Source organism: Denticeps clupeoides, chromosome 4 (assembly GCF_900700375.1).
Source record: "Denticeps clupeoides chromosome 4, fDenClu1.1, whole genome shotgun sequence".
NCBI classification, from domain to species: domain Eukaryota; kingdom Metazoa; phylum Chordata; class Actinopteri; order Clupeiformes; family Denticipitidae; genus Denticeps; species Denticeps clupeoides.
In genome coordinates, this window is record NC_041710.1 from 24,231,532 (window position 1) to 24,244,969 (window position 13,438).

The 13,438-nt window shown below is 45.7% G+C and overlaps 1 protein-coding gene across 4 annotated transcripts in view; it reads right to left on the bottom strand.

The window, feature by feature from the left end:
• Positions 1 to 106: 106 nt before the first annotated feature.
• fam13a (family with sequence similarity 13 member A) overlaps positions 107 to 13,438 on the bottom strand; it is a 37,399-nt gene continuing 24,067 nt past the window's right edge. Inside the window, exons 13-26 of one of the 4 annotated variants that reach the window (XM_028976588.1) lie at positions 12,964 to 13,031; positions 12,674 to 12,713; positions 8,856 to 8,961; positions 6,977 to 7,039; positions 5,998 to 6,211; positions 5,662 to 5,803; positions 5,465 to 5,546; positions 4,973 to 5,178; positions 4,472 to 4,555; positions 3,727 to 3,822; positions 2,787 to 2,870; positions 2,154 to 2,350; positions 1,776 to 1,877; positions 107 to 1,642 (exon numbers count right to left, since the gene is read on the bottom strand). In XM_028976588.1, the coding sequence (XP_028832421.1) occupies positions 1,519 to 1,642; positions 1,776 to 1,877; positions 2,154 to 2,350; positions 2,787 to 2,870; positions 3,727 to 3,822; positions 4,472 to 4,555; positions 4,973 to 5,178; positions 5,465 to 5,546; positions 5,662 to 5,803; positions 5,998 to 6,211; positions 6,977 to 7,039; positions 8,856 to 8,961; positions 12,674 to 12,713; positions 12,964 to 13,031 (1,608 nt within the window). In that variant the 3' untranslated portion in view covers positions 107 to 1,518. The remainder of the gene's footprint in view (positions 1,643 to 1,775; positions 1,878 to 2,153; positions 2,351 to 2,786; positions 2,871 to 3,726; positions 3,823 to 4,471; positions 4,556 to 4,972; positions 5,179 to 5,464; positions 5,547 to 5,661; positions 5,804 to 5,997; positions 6,212 to 6,976; positions 7,040 to 8,855; positions 8,962 to 12,673; positions 12,714 to 12,963; positions 13,032 to 13,438) is intronic. The other 3 variants (XM_028976589.1, XM_028976590.1, XM_028976591.1) reach the window with 3 other exon arrangements.

Below are 13,438 nucleotides of genomic sequence, written 5' to 3' on the forward strand. Positions count from 1 at the left end.
GTTTGACCAAGTGCATTCCACTTCTTTTAATCACTCTTTTGCACCAAACATACACACACACACACACACACACCCACACCAATTGACCTGACACCAAGACCACACATCAATAAAAATAGTTTGGTTTTATATAATATATACAAAGTAAAAATACAATCATGTACTAAAATGTACACACCCTTATGAATTATATCCTTCAGTGTTTACATTCAATAAATTGAAGGTCACACTGGAAGCATCCATTTTGGAGGAAACAAGAGGAAGGGTACATGCTCACTTAGGCCTGCTAACATGGAGGAGGCTCCACATTACTCAGACATAAACAGGCAATTAACTCACTCATAAATTCTTTGAGAATTGAAGATGGTCCACATAAGAGAGGGAAGCCATTTTTTTCTTACAATTGGGGGTTAGTTGGTGCCTGAATTTAAACAGATGATGTGCAAGAACAGCCAGTGTGAGAGACTTGGGAGCTTATATTACACCTGAAAAATGTATGTACAAGTGGTTGCATAACACGATGATAGATTACCTAGATTTGCATTATTTTGTGAGTTATCTTACAAACCAGTTTACATTTCAAAGAACCATACATTAATATTGTCCTTTAGAAAGCGTCATAGAAAACTAACTGCATTCTGATTTTTTTTTTTTTTAGCAAACGGACATAATCAAAGATTTAGCTGGTCACACTTAATATATTCAATTCTTAACATTAAAAATTCACTGAGAGTAAAGAAATATGTGAGTACAAAATGTGATTTTGTCTAACAGAACCACACTTACAAAATATGGCACCAATCAACAGTTAAATGAACAACTTTCAAACGTTGTCCTGCAAAATGCTGCTGAATTAATCTGCATGCAAAATGTTGTTAAATGTTTTATGCAATAATACAGGTCTCCCTTAAACTCAATTATCTAAAATGCTCTCATACTATTTTGATCTCTTCAAACACTTGATTTGTACACAATATGCCCCAATTTTTCCACAACAAAATATTTTAAGATATAATTTTATATTTATCTTACTTGTCTTGATTATGTAGACAAGTGTGCCACTTGATACAAACTTTCAAATGCGGAAAAAAAATGGTTTGCAATAAATAGGTATTCAATAAAATACGAAAATATGCCACTGAAAATGATTCATGCCTCAGCTGCACCACAGCAGGTGTGTTGGTCTTGAGATGTCTGCTGGAACCCAGCCTCCATCTATAGACCGGTGTCTTCAGGGCTCGCCTTGGTTCAGAGAGGAGCTTCATCTGTGTTGTGGTTTGTGAGGGCATCACTTCCTGTTTCAGCTACGCCTTTTCGGGAGACTGACTCCAGGTCAGACTGAGCTGGAGCTCACGAAAAGGTCAAAGAAGATATAAAGAACTCTGTAACTGATCCGAGTCTGTTGTCTCCTTCAGAACATACACATTTGGGCGTGTGGATGTGTATATAGGATGGATGGATGGATGGATGGATGGATGTTGCATGTGGCACACAAGTGTCTCCCAGTCCCTGTGAGATCTAGATGAACTTGGAGGAGTCACGTTTGCTAATCAGTACTTCCAGCAGTCGGAGTTTGGCTTTGATGTGCTTGTATTCGTTGTACTCCACTGCCAAGGGCGAGCGGTCCTCCTTCTGCACGTTTCTGCAGAGACAGAGAAGGGGGCACATTGACAAGCATTTAAAAAGGTGAACTGAAATATGCCTTTCAATGCATGCTGCTGCAGCTATGAGTTTGGAAAATGTTTGTCTTGTTGCACTTGGACAGGTATCCTCACCTTCCATTTTGCCTGAAGAACTGATCCTCAAACTCTCGAAGGTTCTTGCGGATCCTTTTTTTCTCCTCGCGGGCTTCCTGAAGCTGCTCGACAAGTTCCTGCCTGCATTTGTGGGAGGAGAAGACTGGCTATTTTACTCAGTGCCTTAACAGGGAAAACACTGTGTCAGCATCATTAGCAAGTCGTCCATAGAAATTCAGCTGTCATGGCCCAGGGGTAAATTCATAGACATGTGACTGTTAAAGCCCTTAAATGCCCTTGTACCTGATTTTTAAGATTAGTGTTCTGTCACTCAAGTGTACTTAAGTAATTGTGTGACTTTTGTGTCTGTAATGGTTACCATGCTTCATATATAAATATATAGATAGATAGACTCACGTGGTGGCAGAGTGCAGGTTGGACAGCCTCATGTCTGTGGTGTTCTTTGATGGTGAGAGCTCGTCCACTGGGGAGATGAACCCATCCACCTCCTCATCCAACTGCTCCAGGATACCCAGCATACTCAGCTCTGGCTTCACAGACACCGTGACCTGGGTCTTGGTTTCCCCATCATCGTCTGAGCCATCTTCCTCCTGCTGGAATAGTGACCGAGGGAGGAGTGGTGGTTAGATATAGATATAGAATAAATGAAAATGCAGCGTTCTCAGGTGGACTCTTGTGCAGGAATCAGGGATTGATTCATGTGGTCATTCGTAATGGTTGTTAGGCTTTTTTTTAATGATCGTGGCAAGTCTTGTGTTCTAAGAAGATTCAGAATAATGACAGAACTGGCTGCATGCCGTGTTAGTGCTCAACCTGGGACGATATGTAGCCGCACAGCAGTTTGTCCATTTTTCTTTTACATTTTGTCAAAGAATCACCAAAAGCAAAAAAAAAAAAGGAATTACAAAGTCACTAGAAGCATCCAAGCCCACACGGTCAATGATTCCAGGTGCTTAGTCCAGCAATCATTTTTGATTGGGGGAGGAGGCAAAGGGGAGATCACTGATTGGTTAAGCAGTGGCTCTTCACCTTGATGTCATCGAAGAACAGAGCGGGTACGCCCTCGATAATGGGCTGCAGCAGAGGACCTCTGCGCTTGCTGGATGGGGAGCCCTGTGGTAGTGTCAATTAACAAAGAGGTTACCACATCGGACCGGCCTTCTCCTCAAGCCCACCCATCATGACCTCTGAAGGCACATTCTGGTTGCAGCTGGGGTCTGTGCCCATTCTGCCTCTTTGGAAGTTTTTGAGATGATGCCACTGATGGTCATTATCTTGCACTTTTTGCACTTCAATTTAGTGCTCCTATTAATATAATCTGGATTTAGGGTATTATATAATGTTCAGACGTAGCACACATTATATAATACAAAACTTTACATGCATCTATATATGAACACATCTGACATGTAAATATGGAGAGAATATAAGGTAACACATCCATAATGTTAGTGTGACAGGGACTGAAATATTTATCTTAGTGAAAGGCTGGCCTAATCCTCATCTGGGATGAGAAAGTGACCTCCTTTCCTTTTAGGTTCTGTAGAGGATGTTTTCTCTCCGGTACTTTGTCTCTGGGGACAGCAGCATTTCGAGTGTTTGTGTTGTCTCAATTTTCTCACACAGAAATACGACCCTGACCCGTCACCCCTGAGCTCTTTAAGACCCGTGGAGCCACTGAGCTGATAAAGCTGTACTTAGTGGCACGTCCAGAGTGCGTCGCCGCTGCTGGATCTGAGCTGCAACTAGTGCCAACATTAGCACGTTTGCAAATGCAACCACTCAGTCTAAAGCCGGTGCCTTGACGCTGGTGCTAAAACTGAAAATTCTGCAGTCAGCACCACATTTGAGTGAACCTACATGAATAGCATCGGTTTTTATAATAATGTCTAGGTTTGAAATATTGAGATTGATTACAAGATCTTATGAAAGCAGTTTGAAATGAGAAAGAAAAATGTTATATACTTACAATTACAGGTATAGTGGAAGCTCTGCAAAGGATCTGTTTGACAAGTCTGTATCGGTCATAAAGGGGCTTCATGATCTGCCTCTCAGTCTTAGTGACCTTGAGTTAGAGAGCAGGAGGGACAGAAAGAGAAACCTTGTTAAATCAAAGCTGTCCTGATGGGTCTACTGGGCTCACTGCCCTAATACACTGCAATATGACAAGGTGACCTAGATTTCTTCCATCAAACCTAAAGGGATTTCTGTTTGCCGCCCAAGAGCAGTAAACTGACTCCACTACATCCCCCAGAACTCGATGGGGTCGATTTTCCTTCCCCAGCAAACCAAAAGTGAAATATAGACTTCACAACTGCCGAGAGCCAATTACACTCAGTCAACCCTGGTTTCAAGCTTCATTGGCGCTCCCATTCAACACTCAAATAAAGGTGTGTTTACAGTAGTCATTCAGGCTATTTGGGCTGAGATGAGGAACTCTCACAGGGAATGCAATCTAAACTATGTTGTTTAATGGATGTCTGATGGGCGTCGGCAGCAGAAAGGCCTCTGCACTGGAGTGTTTCTGCACATATTTGCAGTTCCACTCCCACGGAGAGATTGGTTTATAGCATTACTCACTCTTCAATGGCAATCTAGGTCATGCACCACAAGTGTAGTTTAATGCACTTGATGGGAGATTTGGGGGAACAAAACAAGGACCTCCCCCATGCATATCAAAAGCAACTCCGCCCAGATGCCATGCACAAACTCACCGGTCTGCCGTGAATGCTTTCGTAGTAAAGCAGAGCCTTCTGAAGCGCAACTTTCTCAGCTCCAATCTGTTCACGAGTCATGTCCTGTCACACGAGCAAATAATCATTTTTTTTCCTCACACCACTTAAGCCTTTCTAATCTAGCAGTTCATATATAATTTGATTGATCATGAGCGCTTGACTAAATTTATGTGCAATTTAAGCCCAAATATAAAACTGATTATCTTATTCTGAAAAATATGGTGTCGTCTTACAGTCTAAACAAAAAATGCAATGGCAAAGATGGTGTCAAAACAAGATATTTTGTAATCAAGGCCACAGCCCGGATTTACGAATACCAAGGTCACTGCAAAGAAAAAATATTCATGTTATGACTGTGGTGCACCTATATATTGACCCACATTTTTTGGTCAATATGGCACTCATAGGGTGTTTTGGCAGTCTTACAATTCAGGAAATTCCAATTCCAGCCTGCTCAAAATGCTTGACCTGGCATCTCACCTTGATGTCCTCAGGTCGGCCAGTTTCTTTACGTTTCTCCTCTAGCTTGGCCATCACTGATTCCAGGGTGGCCTCCACGGGCGGTTTGGGTGTTTTAGGCTCGACAGGCTTCTTCTCCAGCTGAGATCCAAAACTCTTGGGGAGGGTGTTGCTGCGCTGGCGTGGCATAGGAGTCAGGTCTTCCTCTGACTTCAGCAGCTTGTGGTCTACAGGAAAAGGAGGTGAGAAGAACAAAACAGGCCACTGAGCACCTCAAAAGAATTCCTTCTTTATTTCTTGCACAAAAAAAAAATGGATTTAGCAACTGGTGGTGCCTCAAACGTTTACGTGAATGGCGGATTACGTGCTGGTAATGACGCCTGAAAGGCGTGTGTTGATTTACCGGTGAGCAAAATATCATGGGAGTTGGATTAGTGTACCTTACACCACGATAATCATGCTAATCGTTTTTCCCCTTCCTACTTTGCTTTTTAGGCTTTCTGAGGATTTTACCTTTCAAGTCTTTGCGCAGTTTGGCCAATTCATTCATCCACCTCAGGACCTCGGGGTTTGCAGCTTTGTCACCGTGAGAGGGCTGTGAGCAACAAACATCACATTAGTTAGAAATCAGGGCAGACATTTTGAAAGCCGTTTGCATCTGTGGCCTCCATTTTGGGTTCTGCAAGTTTTTTCTTTCTCCCCCCACTGACCCGGTATTTGCGCTCATCCTCAAACTTCTCCTCGAACTTGCGGATCTTCCTTTTCAGACTGTGGATCTTCTTTGACAGCTGTGCCGATGTGAGCTCCTCACGGTCTTCATCACATGAGCCAAGAGACGAGCTGCGGCGGCGGCTGGAAAATTCAACACAAATGGAAACATTGCGTAAATGTTCCGAATGACATTGAATGGATTAAGTAAATACATTGATGAATTTAGTTTCTTTTGATTTGTTAGATATCAAAAATCTATTGCAGACTGTGCACGTGAACTTATAAACGTGAAAAAATTGCGTGGTTGCACATTCCGAGAAACCCTTATTCCTCACCTGACAAAGTGTGCATTAGGTGGTGAGGGCGGGACCTCGGTGTCATCCAGGTACTGCTGGCTGTGCCCATAGGCGTAGAACCGCGGTGAAACCATCGGGTCGCTGCCTTCCTCCAGCAGCTGGCGTATGAGGCACCCGCCGGCGTGGGGCGAGAGACGAGCCTCCTCCCTGTCCATGCTCTCTCTCTGCCAGGACGAGTAGGCCGGCACCGGGTCTGCAGAGACAAATGTCCTCGCTGAAGCGCATTCGCATGTAGGTCATGTACGTTTCTCAGCAAAAAAAAAAAAAGACAATGAAATTCGTGGAAAATCTGGTTCTGCGGCCTGTGTATTTATACCGAGCTGCGCCGACGCAGAAAGAGGTTATTAAAAGCAATGAAACCCGGGGAGCGGCCGAGTCCAACAGACACATGCAGGCGCTGCAAGTCATCAGTGGAACTTGGCACAAACGTACGGACAAACAGGGTCTTATCTCGGTCCGGTCAGACGCCGAGCCAAACGGCGGTGGCGGCACACGGCGTTAACGTAGAAATAAAGGGGAGGAACGCGTGCGCAGGCACGTTCACGGCGAGGTCCACGGCGGCACTGCGCCGCGTTTCAGATGCAGCCAGAGCAGCAGCCCATGCCGGTTAGCACAACGCATCACACATACGGCCAAGATCGCGAGATCTTTTGTGGCCAAACTCCGAATCCCTCTGCCACTTCATTCGACTCTGCGGTGCGTCCGGACGTTGCGGGGAAAGATGCCCTTTAAACCAAGGAGCTCAGTAAACAAAGCGGCCACGGCTGACCTGTTGTGTTCTTAATGAAGAGTTCATCATTGTGTCCGTTGCAAAGGTTGCCACGTGTGGCACAGGGTCTAGAATGTGTCGGGCCGGCAAGTTTTATGGTGCTGCCATGCAGTGTTAAATGTCAGGGGGCATCTGAGCCCGCTCGGCTTGTCTGGGGTAGCGAGAGCAGCCGGTTGAAATGCCACTTACCCTTGCAGCATTGCAGGAAAAAGCTTTGGAAATCAAGGAAAGCAGTCCTGCAGAAGAGCGAGTCTACCAAAGATTGAGAACAGAAAGGAGAAAGGGAAGAAAACAGGAAAAACAAAATGTGGGAACACGGAAAGCAAAAGGAGGTGTGGAGGCGTCAAACATGGATCTGATATCGCCACCGACAAGCGTGTGATGAATGTTTGTGTTCTGGCACGTGGGACCATTGGGCGTCACAATAAACGGTTTTGGCCCAACCGGCAGTGGGACAAAGGTCTCCCCTCCCCCAGTCTGTTCTACCATTTCAACATTTTGCTGCGTCCAGTAGTTTTTATTTTTTTTCCTCTTCCTTATTTAGCACCGTTGTTGCTACTCTCCTGCCACCCTCCTGCTCACGTCAGGGACACGGTGTCACAATGCAAAAACTGGTCCCAATAGTGAAAGTGAAGTGCTTGTCATTGTGAAACACTGCAGCACAGCACACGGTGACACAACGAAATGTGTCCTCTGCTTTTAACCATCACCCCTGGTGAGCAGTGGGCAGCCATGACAGGTGCCCGGGGAGCAGTGTGTGGGGACGGTGCTTCGCTCAGTGGCACCTCGGGATTCGAACTGGTCAATACTAACAACCCCAGGCACGCTGCCTCCAGTTCAGATTGTCACGGTTGTTTTTTTTTTTTTTCATTCTGTCACATAAATCAACATTGGAGGAGTCCATCTGCAGCGAGGGTCGCCCAAAATCGCCAAATACCACAACCACCCTTTAAACTCCTGAGCGTCCAGAGACGGGCTGGTCAGAGATGCAAAGATCTCCTATCGGGCTCTGATGGAGTGGCACAGCTGCTACGAATGTGTGTGTGTGGTGCTGTGGGTGCCAGGCTCTGAGCCCCGGGTTGGCACAGTGTTGATTTAGGCAGGGTTGTTAAAAACATAATAATAAATGCTGTTCTTTTGACACGAACGGAGTTACTAAGGTCAGGAGGGAGAGGCGTGCGAGTTTCTGCAGGTTTGCAGCTTGCAAAGCGTTCGAAAGATTTCGCAAGAAAAACAAGCCTTAGAGTGAGGATCTCTGGCTCCTGACTGTTTACGGCTGTGTTTGTCGATGCAAGGTCAGCGACAAAGTGACTTTGTTTCGGCAGCGCACGCCCAAAAGCTTTCTTAACCCTCGCCACCTCCACCCCCTGCTGCACAGCTCAATTATACCCCATCCCACCCCAAAAAAACGAAATATGCAACCAGCCACTGCTCTTTACTCCCCCTAAACACACACACACACACACACGCACAACCCAGCAGATGCACACTGCTCACAACTGCTGCACAGCTTAAAGGCTTACAGGGGAAAAAACTGGACGAGGGAGTTTTTTTTTTTTTTGGTTCTCTTCCTGATAAAAAAAATAAAAATCTCGTACAGCCATCATTTTAAACATTGTGTTTCATCAAGGTCTACAAGCGCTGCATTACACGCAAACACTCCTTCACGAGTCACATCTGTCAGCGCAACGCCTCGATCCTCAGTGCTGGAACGAAAAGTACCTCTCCTCGCTGCCCGCTGTAATGATTGACCATTCATTACTAATCATTACACCCAAAAAACCCGCTCAGCACATCACAACAAACCTGCCTCACGCTTTAAACCAGGCAGGGGTGGGAGAGTCCGAAATGGCATAAAAAAACGAAAAGAATACAGGAAACTTCCAAACAACGCAAGATATGAAACGGGCTCGCTTTGCTGGTCCAGTTCCAAAAAAAAAAAAAAAAATGAAATGAAATGAAAGGCCTTCTGTTCTCTCAGCATGTGGAACGAAAACAACAGCCTGGGTGCAGCGGACCTGCAGCTGCCACCCATGTGCTAGGAGAGAGAGGGAGAGAGGGGACTCACCACCCCAGTTGTCCTCTGTCAGGGCGGACAGGTCCAGGCGGGGTACATCCTCGCAGCCGTCCGCGGGGTCCGAGCCAACAGCCTCCTGGATCTTCATCGCAGCCGACTGGGAAATGAGTGGTGGGGCGACAAACGGGAATTAGAAGAGAGTGGGGGCACCTCGCTCCTTAAGTTCCGCCGTGCTCGGTCCTTCAGCCTGTCAGGCAGAGGAGGCGGGCCCTGGGGTGGGGGGAGGCAAACCCCCGCTGGCTGATTGGTCAATGCGACTGGACGCAGTGTGTGTGTGTGTGTGTGTGTGTGTGTGTGTGCATTTTCCCCCTCTTTCTAGCCCTGCCCACATTCACCAGTTGACTGCATGTTGTTTGTCGGAGTAGTGAGTGAGTGAGAGAGGGAGGAGGGAGAAGAGAAAGGAAGGAAGGGGGGCGGGGGAGCCAGAAAGGACAGCGAGGCACGCAGAGCACGCAGTCGCTCCTGGCCTCCACCCTCCCTTGGTGCTCATGCGGGCTGGGCACGGTCACGTATCCCGCCCAGCACTAAGCCGCGCCTCTGCTGGCTCACAGTTCCGCTGCTGTAGGGCGTTGGGCGGGGGCTATTTTTGGCACTGATCAGATCAGAGCCTTAACTGCAGGGATCGGGGGAAGGGCCGCTGCTGAATCCCACAGTTTCAATGGCACCTAAATGTGATGTCTGCACGGTGACTCCTGCTCCTGTCCGTTTCGTTCAAGCTGCGCCACAGGTTGCTCCAGGATACCCTGGGTATCCATGACACGGCCCGTATGCATTAATCTAATCCCGTCCGACCCATCGTCAGTTCTTTCAACTAGGAAATTACTGAAACGAATCGTTCAGATGGTCTTTTTTCATGCACTGTGCTTTCCTGTCAAAGCTCTGGTCAAAACCTGGGCATGCCACCGGCGGAGGGGCACGTGAACAGCCATCGGACGGAATCACATCTGCTGGAAAGACGGCTCATCTCGGCCCACTCGTCTGTTTCGGGGACCGCACACCACCACCGTTTGTTTTCAATTGGACAAACATCCTGTGTGCCGGACGTTCAAAAATCCACCAAGAATAAAACCAATTTCTCTCAGGCCCACAATATCAAAACCTATAAAACCAGAATAATTTGTCTAACCACACAGACCCGCATATCCAACCAGTTTCTGTGATGAATGCGTCATTCACTCGTTTACAGAGAACACAAGCCCTTTGACACTTAAGTGCTTAAGATGTGGCTCATGTGACACACACACCACAGAGCAGATCACACACTAATACACAAACAAACAGTGTCCACTTACATCATTTCACTACGTGCTTCAAACGTCCGTGATGCAATCAAGGTGTCCTTTACACCTAAACAATGATGAACAATTCACACGAACGCAGCGCGTTACGGCTGCACCGAGATGAGATGTACGGGGCTGCGGTTTCAAAATGAATATACCATCTGCCTGCAATCCGGGATGCGGCTGCCGCTCCCCCATGCAGTTATTAATAAAGCGGCGGTTTGACCGAGATCACCCCTGGCTGGCAGCCCCTCCACTGATGCTCCAGTCCCATCGTTTCATGCTTGCTATGTGTGCAGCAGCTTCTCAGTAGGTGGCCTGGTCCATTAAAGCTTCATTGAGGTTTTGTACACACACAGAGTGCCTTATACTTATATTATTACTGCTTTGTAAAACACGGAATGTTTGATTCTCACCGTTGTAGCAACTGTTGCCCCTTAATATGAACTGATTATAATGTGGGGTTTTAAAAAATAAATAAATATATATATATATACACACACACACACACACACACACACACACACACACACACACACACACACACATATATATATATATATATATATATATATATATATATATATATATATATTTTTTTTAAACCCCACATTATAATCAGTTCATATTAAGGGGCAACAGTTGCTACAACGGTGAGAATCAAACATTCCGTGTTTTACAAAGCAGTAATACATAAGTAAGACATAACTTTCCAAAATGTCAGCACGGCAGCACAACCACAACATCTAAACACATGATTACAGATTATTGTGGCTACGTTCGAATCAAGATTATGAAGCTCAGGCTGAGCAGCCATTAACTGTAAGTGATGAGGTCCTACTCCCGGTTTCTGAGCTTGCAGAAGGGGATGATGGCGTGATTGTTTGTCGGGCTGCTGAGTTCGGTAAGTCTGCCTACGTTGTGAAGGCTGAATTTATACTATTCATGGCACAGGGTGTTCTAGCTGCCCAGGCGTGATAGCGTTACTGCGGCACACACATGGCATGTATTATGCAACATATGCCACATTATTAAAAACACTGTTCAGCAATAATAATTACACAGTTAGTATGAATCAGGGTAGGGTGGTAGAATCCTAGTGGGTAACACGCTCGCCTATGAACCAGAAGACCCAGGTTCAAATCCCACTTACTACCATTGTGTTCCTGAGCATTGACTGAGCAAGACACTTAACCCTGAGTGTCTCCAGGGGGGGACTGTCCCTGTAACTACTGATTGTAAGTTGCTCAGGATAAGGGCGTCTGATAAAGGCTGCAAATGTAAATGTAGGAAGCATCGCATTGCGTCCCCCGGATTGCAGTCTGCCCATAGTCCCGTTCTTCATTTACCACATGCACCATTGAGCTTTGGGTGCTGGGCCACCTTTCAGAGGCTTTGGGGAAGCTATGACCTAATCAAGCATAATTTATACTAAGTCTAAGTTGCTCAAATCCTTCCAACTGTTCACTTGCCGCCTAAAATATCCCACACATTGAGCAGTGCCATTAGATGCCTACAAAAAATGGCAAGTGAAAGGTGTCAGATGTTCTAATCTATCCAGGCAGAGGAAGGGACAAGGAACATCCTCATCTTGAACCATCTGCAGCCCATGTAGTGGAGATCTTTCTTGAGCTGCACTGGATCCCTGCACTGGACCGCTGTAAAGCAGATGGTGACACTAGCTTGGCGTGCGTCCACCATTGTGGTTCAGAGGCACCAGGATGTTCACGCTGAATACAATAGGCCAGTTGGATGTGTTTCAGATGTAGTTTTGTTTTGGTGCGACCCCCATGACAATGTTGAATCTGTGTCAAAGGTGAACATAGCGCTGACACTATTTCAGACTGCCTGTTACCGGATTACGCAAAGTATAGTGTGGGTTACCCTTTCTCACGTACAGTGCGGCTCATGAACAACATCTATTGTGTAACGTCTAACTCTGTGGTGGTGACCTCAACAATGAGTAATGATCATGTTACATCCGGTTGTGCATGAAGCTTAGCTTGGCATCAGCAGACTACACACCTCAGTATCACAATGTGGTTCTGAAAGAACGTCAAGTTTAAACCTTCCCAGGTTCTAAACGTCAGAGCCATTAGTGGAGTGAAGTGGAGTGGAGTGAAGTGATTGTCACAGCAGCACAGCACACGGTGCACACAGTGAAATTTGTCCTCTGCGTTTAACCCATCACCCTGAGTGAGTAGTGGGCAGCCATGACAGGCGCCCGGGGAGCAGTGTGTGGGGACGGTGCTTTGCTCGGTGGCACCTCAGTGGCACCTTGGCGGATCGAGATTCGAACCAGCAACCTTCTGATTACAGGGCCTCTTCCTTAACCGCTAGGCCACCACTGCCCCACTAGCCTTTATAATTCCGGCTAGTCAGGATGCTAGACTACACGTGCTGACCACATGACTTGTTACATGTACTGAAGACAGAATCAGAAAGAACTAGTAGCAGTTGTACGACTTGTGAATTAACCGAATCCTCCTTCGAAATCAAGTCAAACATGAAAGAACAAGAAAGTCTTACCGGCTCTAAACTGGCACCAGTCTGTTTTTGAAGAGCAGACCTGAAATAGATTTTTTACATTTTTATAATGTGTCCAATGCCTTTGCATGGGAAGAAGGCCACATATTCTCAATAAAATGAAAATATGACTGAACAATGACTGATTTCTGCCGTGGTCCAATATATTTTTATTATTAAATATAATTAATATTTATAATTATATTTTTATAGATCAGTGAATGTGTGAATGACTTTGGGTACATTGTGAAATGCCTTATGCTGTATTTGCAGTAATCTAACTGAAAACTTACCAGACATTTTCAGACTCCATGCGTTCAGTTGAGCCTCTGTCAAGTCGTTTTAATGCTCCGAAACGTTCCTTCAAACAACAGAAAGGAAGAGTGATTGCAATTAGGCCTGTAAGCCATTTATCCAAAAGTCTGCTTTGCTTAGTGGATATACTCCAATTTACTGTATAACACATATTGTTATTGAGGATGAGAATAAGCTTACTGTACAGCACATGTTTAAAATAACGCCAAATGTAGGGGGATTAAGGGCTCATTATATCATTCAATAAACATTAATCATTTTTGCCTTTGTGTGTCAGAATGTTGGGTGCCTCTTATCTTTTATGAAAGTGAGGCACAGAAAACCCATGTAAATGACTTTCCATGAAACCTAGGAGCAGTAACTATGTGGCACTCAGTCTTGGGTGACACTTTTACAGTGCCAATGTGTATATGTCACCATTCAAAACTATCAAAACACACCAGGCTTAACCCC